Source organism: Syngnathus floridae, chromosome 19, assembly GCF_059516105.1.
Source record: "Syngnathus floridae isolate MCC-2025c chromosome 19, RoL_Sflo_1.0, whole genome shotgun sequence".
Classification (NCBI taxonomy): Eukaryota; Metazoa; Chordata; class Actinopteri; order Syngnathiformes; family Syngnathidae; genus Syngnathus; species Syngnathus floridae.
Genome location: NC_142431.1, coordinates 10,217,710 through 10,223,588, shown reverse-complemented (window position 1 = coordinate 10,223,588; position 5,879 = coordinate 10,217,710). Strand labels below are relative to the sequence as shown.

The 5,879-nt window shown below is 51.0% G+C and overlaps 1 protein-coding gene across 1 annotated transcript; it reads right to left on the bottom strand.

Moving 5' to 3' along the window:
• Window positions 1-3,888: 3,888 nt before the first annotated feature.
• Window positions 3,889-5,540, bottom strand: LOC148382080 (janus kinase and microtubule-interacting protein 3-like). Its single transcript, XM_088362675.1, has 5 exons — window positions 5,443-5,540; window positions 4,746-5,306; window positions 4,461-4,523; window positions 4,276-4,374; window positions 3,889-4,182 (listed from the first exon to the last, which is right to left on the bottom strand). The coding sequence occupies exons 2-5, from the start codon at window positions 4,812-4,814 to the stop codon at window positions 3,889-3,891; spliced, it is 525 nt and encodes a 174-aa protein (XP_088218801.1). The 5' UTR covers window positions 4,815-5,306; window positions 5,443-5,540.
• Window positions 5,541-5,879: the final 339 nt, after the last annotated feature.

Genomic DNA, 5,879 nt, shown 5'->3' with positions numbered 1-5,879 from the left:
TGCGCTCGTTCCTATTGGCCAAACGCGGTCGACGCAACCTCCCTTTTGCGCTGGACTTTGGCAGAGACTAGGCTCCCACCGGACATCTCGGCTATAGCCCCTGGCCCGTGTGGATTCACCCATATCTTGTCGCAGCATAGTTCAATCGTACCCGTGTTTCCGCCACAATCACACAGCTAAAATTTCGATCCTCCGCGGGACCACTGAAACGACTAATTTCCACGTCCACGTTTTATGGGACTTCCTACTATTTTCTTCTCGTGACAGCCGACCAGCGTTGTTCTCGACAACCTGTCCTGTTTCACATTCGCCCTCCCTGGAGCGTTTATTTCTTCTCGTTTATCATTCTCACCAGACATGTCATGCATACAATTCCCAAAACGTTTTGTTACTGTTCCCTTTTTATTTATTGTTTTTTATTTATTTTTCCTGTTTTTATTTTACTTTTCTTTCGCTGTCTCTATTTGGGGCCACTCCCCCTTCAAAAGTCGCATTATGCCGGCTTTTGACTAGGAGAGACAATTTTCCCTGGAGCCCGCCGTGGCCCCCTCAGATCCGTTTAACTGCCCTCCGTGCGGGGGACAACGCTCCCTCCCCCCCTTTCCAAGAGCGAGCATGCTGCGGCGACTTTGAGTGCAAGCAACTCACCTCAAAACAGGTCGTCGGCTGGCCGCTGGATGCTCGCGGAGAGAGCGGACGGGACGGTCCCCTGGAGAACACGAATCCTGTTCGTGACGCCAAAAATGTGGTATATGGTTTTTGCTGCTTCGCTGGTCTTCAAAAAACACTCGGTGATCGGTGGCTGTTTCCCGACGAATGAGCACTTCAGGGACCACGGCTGATTGGGAAAAGATTTTATTCGACCGATGTCAGAGTGAAGTCTTTCCAAAAAGTTGAGTGGCCCAAGGCATGGATGTAAAAAACCCTCCCCCCCCCAAAAGGGGGAGCGAGCGAGAGCGAGCGAACCCGCGCTAGGGCGAGCCCTGGGACCAACGAACGACCCCTGCTCGAACCAACCCCCCCTCTTGTCAGGCCCGTAGCTTTTATACCTGACAAGAAGCTGATGTCACGGCTTGGGGTAACAGCTGTAGTTTTCAATCTACTAGTTTACTTCAGTCCTAAAAAGGAGATCTTGACCAGCGCTGTTGGTGATGGACAACAACAGCCACTTTCCACTTGCACACATTTCTGAAACTGAATTCTCCCTGGTCACGGACAACTGGCCCTTCTATCTTCTACCAAGTACTTATACATTACTGAAACTAAAGCTTCTCTGTACAGCAAATATAGTTTGATAGTCTTACTGCTACTATTGGATCATCTAATGCAACATACAGATACGCCTAAAGTTCAAAATTCACTTCAGTAGGCGTCGACGTCACGTCCGCGTCACGTGACCACGACGTGGCAGACGTCATATAGCAACCGCTGTTTTGTTTAGTAGACTTACAGTTGTTATGCATTGACATAATGGCGCACACACCAAATAGATTTAAATAAATTAAATAATTCTTCTGCCCACTCTCTTTTAAACAAGTTAACTCTCCCCGCGGATTTGAATTCCGGCGAAAGTTACGCCCATCGACGTCACGTATGTCACGTGACCACGACGTGGCAGATGTCATATAGCAACCGCTGTTTTGTTTAGTAGATTTACAGTTGTTATGCATTGGCATAATGGTGTGCACTCAAAATAGATTTAAATAAATTAAATATTTCTTCTGCCTACTCCCTTTTAAACAAGTTAACTCTGCCCACGTCCATTGACGTCTTGTCTGCGTCACGTGACCACGACGTAGCGACGTCATATAGTAACCGCTGTTTTGACCAGTAGACTTAGTTATTATGCGTTGACATAATGGCGCACTGGTTAGCATGGCCACCTCTTAAGCATGATGATGCGGGTTCGACGCCTGATCAATGTTAGCATGGAGTGAGCTGAAGTGCATGGCGCTGAAGATTTGAATCTTTGAAATGCGCTGAGGTCTGACATATCAGGCAGAATGGTTTGCCATCACGTTCAACAAAAAATAGAAACTTTCCCACTCTGATTAAAACGTCCTGTGTTCATCTACGTATTTTCGTTTTGCTGTGCATCTTTTCCCTGCCATTTCGAGAGCCCAATTGACACTCATAGTTTAAAGAAATGTGTTTGCCCATCCTACTTTGTGGAATTTCACCACATGCGCTTTTGACCAAAATACCAAATTGAACTCAAGTGAAGCCAACACGCACAACCCCCCCCCCCCCCCCCCCCCCCCCACACACACACACACAAATGTTGATATGAACATAAAAGAGCCGCATGCGGTTCGGGAGTTGCGGCTTGGCCAAACCTGTACTATACAACTTTATTTGTATAAAATTTTCACAACAGCTGTCACACAAACAAAGCGGGAAAAACCGAAGACGTGCGTGTTCCGCCCACGCTGGATTTATTTGCACCTTTGAAAAGACACCGTATTGCCGCAGATGTGGCAAAGAGTACTTTTGGGCATCTGAGACGGAAGGATGTCCAAAGCATCACGTCACCTGCTCTGGTAGGCATGGTGGTGGGACGTTGAGGTCAACCGCTTTGGGGTTGGCTGACTCTTTGATCGCAGGATGCCACACACTTGAAGACAGAAGCAGAAAAGCAGAGCTAAATGCAAAATGTACTCACCGGTGACTCCAATTTTTTTCCCCCCTGAAGAAACAGCTGGACGGGTGGCCCCGGCTGGCCAGTGGGACTCTTGTTATTCTGACCCTTTTTAGTGCGCGTTTGGGGCAACAACCGTTTTTTGTGGCGCTCTCTTCTGGTTCAAAAGTGCCCTGCATGTGAATTTGCTTTTCCTGCCTTCTGATTGGATGAGCGCCGGTGTGACGCGGTGCCTCTGTCACCGTGGCGGGGGGTATACGTTGGCATCGGAGCGTCTGCCAACGTCTGAGACCGGCTGGCAGTGTATCGGAGGTGTCGAGTGCGGTGCCGCTGGAGCTCACTCACCAGCTGGTGTTAGGGCCACAGAATGAAGGCCAAGGAGAAGAATAGAAAGAGAAACAGAAACTTCTCCTCCAATTGTTTGATTTGTCTCTTCTGAGCTTCGATGAATTCTTTCAGCTCTTTGTTCCTCTAGGACGGACAAATGGAAAGTGGCATTCAAAAGCCAGTAAGCGTGCAAGTAAGTGCCGGGCTGGCTTTGGGCCCTTACCTGTTGCGCGCTGTGCAGCAGATCCATTCTCTCTTGGAGGATGCAAGCGTCGCGCTCCCTCAACTCGCACATCAGGGCTCGCTTCCATTGGTCCACGGCGCTCCTAAGCTCTTCTCTCTGATCCGCCGTCAGCACGTCATTCACGCCAGCGTGGCTGGCTTTTTCGCCGTCCGTGGCGGGGCAGTCCCGCTGCGGTAGCGCCTCGTACAACATGGCCTCCAGCTCCAGGATCCTCTGGGCCGCAATCCTCGTCCATCAGTGGTCCGGCGGGAGATTTGAGGGCGGCTTACCTTATGAGCCTGGTCCATGGAACACTTCCTGAAGTCCAACTCTTCATCCAGGTAGCCCTTCTGCTTGCAGAACATATCCTAGCACAGCTCAAGGTCAGAATTGTTGGGGCACATTGCCGGAGTTCCCCTTGGCTGATGTCGCGTGTCTGTCTACCTTCTCACTTTCAATGTCCAACATCTTCTGTTGAAGTGTTGACTTGGTCACTTTGATGTATTCTAACCACTGAGGAAAGGCTGCTGTCACATAAGCAGAATGCGAGAGCGTGCGTGGACGTGCGTGTTACCTTCTCGGCTAGGGTGAGAAGGGTCCTGGCGTGAATCACGACCACCTGCTCCTCGCTGGTGAGATTCTGCAAGAGCCCAAAGGCACAGCGTCAACAAGCTTCTTTCAGCGCAAAGCCTTCCAAAAGTCACATTTGAGCCGCCGAGTCTCGTGGAGTGCGAACATAAGGAGTTCGACATACACTTACGGCGTTATAGCCCAGGATGTCCAGCTTCTTCATCAGATCACTGATGACGATGTCCGGGGGAAAGGCGCAAGGAGCAATGTAAGGTGTTCTGGGACCTCGGGTTAAGGTTAGGGTTGCGAGGGACGCCTTACGTACGCTCACGCCCTCGGCCTCGCAGTAGATCTGCAAAGGGCTGAGGCCGTCTGGGAAACGGACTTGCAGAAACTTCAAGACGGGGGAGCGCCACTCCCTCTCCTGAAAGGCAGAGGCATGCATCCGTCCGTCCGTCCGTCCGTCCGTCCGTCCGTCACATCTCTGGCCTCAACACGCTTGTGCGAGTCTTCCCACCTCCAGCTCCAGGATGCGGAACTCAAGCAGTTCGTTTTGGTCTCGGATATCCTGGATGTGCTCTTTCAGACGCGCTTCTTCCGCCTCCATCCGCCTGACCTGAAAAGACAGTCAGACCTCATCTGCGGGGCTTCCCGACAGGTGTGACGCCAAGCGACTCCGCCCAGCGCCTTTCTTTCCGTCACCTTTTCGGCCAACTGCTGATTGCTCTGACGCAGCAGCTGCTTCTCCTCCACCCACTTGACATTCTAGAAGAGACAAACGCGTGGACAGCTTTGGAATGTTGTGTCATTTTCATCCACAAATTCTTTGGTTGACTGGAAAATGACATTTGCTTTTCTCCGCATTTTCCCAGCCACGTTCGGGGGGGGGGGGGGGGGGGGGGTTGGTCCAGTAATGCCAGACGGATGAGTGACTGAAGAATGTAGCTATTTTGTCTGAGAAAAAGGTGTGCTCATTGATGAGCTTACCTGTCCTTGTTGCTTCAGCGCTGACTCCAGATCTGCTACTCTGCTTTGATAGTGACCCATTTCTACCATCAGCTTTTCTCTGGTCTGAAAGGAGGAGGAGGGAGGCTCCTCCTCCTCCTTTCAGACCAGAGAACACCCGAGGCTGGGTGAGAACGGGGAGGCTGCGACCCGGCCGGGGGTTGCGGGAAGGGGCGCCACCTTGATCTCCTTCTCGGCGTCGTAGTCCCCTTTCGCTGGTCTGGGCTAGCAGAGCGTAGGCTCGTTGCAGCGCTTGATATTCTTGCGTCAGCTGGCGGTAGCGAAGCTCCGCCTCTTCATGCACACACCAATGCAACACAGCACTAGTACCAGAATCAGTCAGACCGGCGACAAAGCACCCGCGACGCAAAGACGAGTCCGATTCCAGGCTGAAGAGGAATGTTTGGTGCCAATACGCTGGCAGAAATGGCGGGCTACCTCTTCGGGTTCCGTGTCGGGGGTTCTGTCGGTGTGAAAAGACAAGGACGATCCGTCCGAGTCCACCAACACGTCTTCGTCGTAGCCGTAAAATGTTTCGATGACCTGCGGGCGCGGAAGCAAACATCTCTCTGAACAAACTGAAGCGACACCTCACGATGAATCGACGAGAGGAACGATAGCGAGAAAAAGGCCATTTCATCTTGCGCAACACCAAGCAGCCGCAAACAAACAGACTCACCTTGCAGGACCTCACGCTTTGTTCCTCCTCAGAGATTCTCGACGTCGGTATCGTAGCAGCAAATCTCTCTCCTGTCGACACAAATAATCCGCCTTTGAGATTCTTTGGATGCAAAGGGAACGAACGGCTCCGGCGCAGAAACAAACGCGACTCACAATGACATTTCTGACATGAGCTCCTGTCTCCAGAGCCTGAAAAACACGTCACCGGCGATGATTGGAGGGACGCTCGTCTTTTCCAAAAGTGACAACTACAGGGTGTGTCAGGGTTTTCCAGATTATCTTTATCGTATCATTGTGTTGCTTTGACTTTGACTGCGACCTGTAATAAATAATATTATTTATCCCTTATTTATCCCTATCGCTTATCCCTTCCTACACAAAGTCGTAAAACACCCCTTGCTATGTTTTGACTAGAGGTCAAGGGCTTCCTCTATT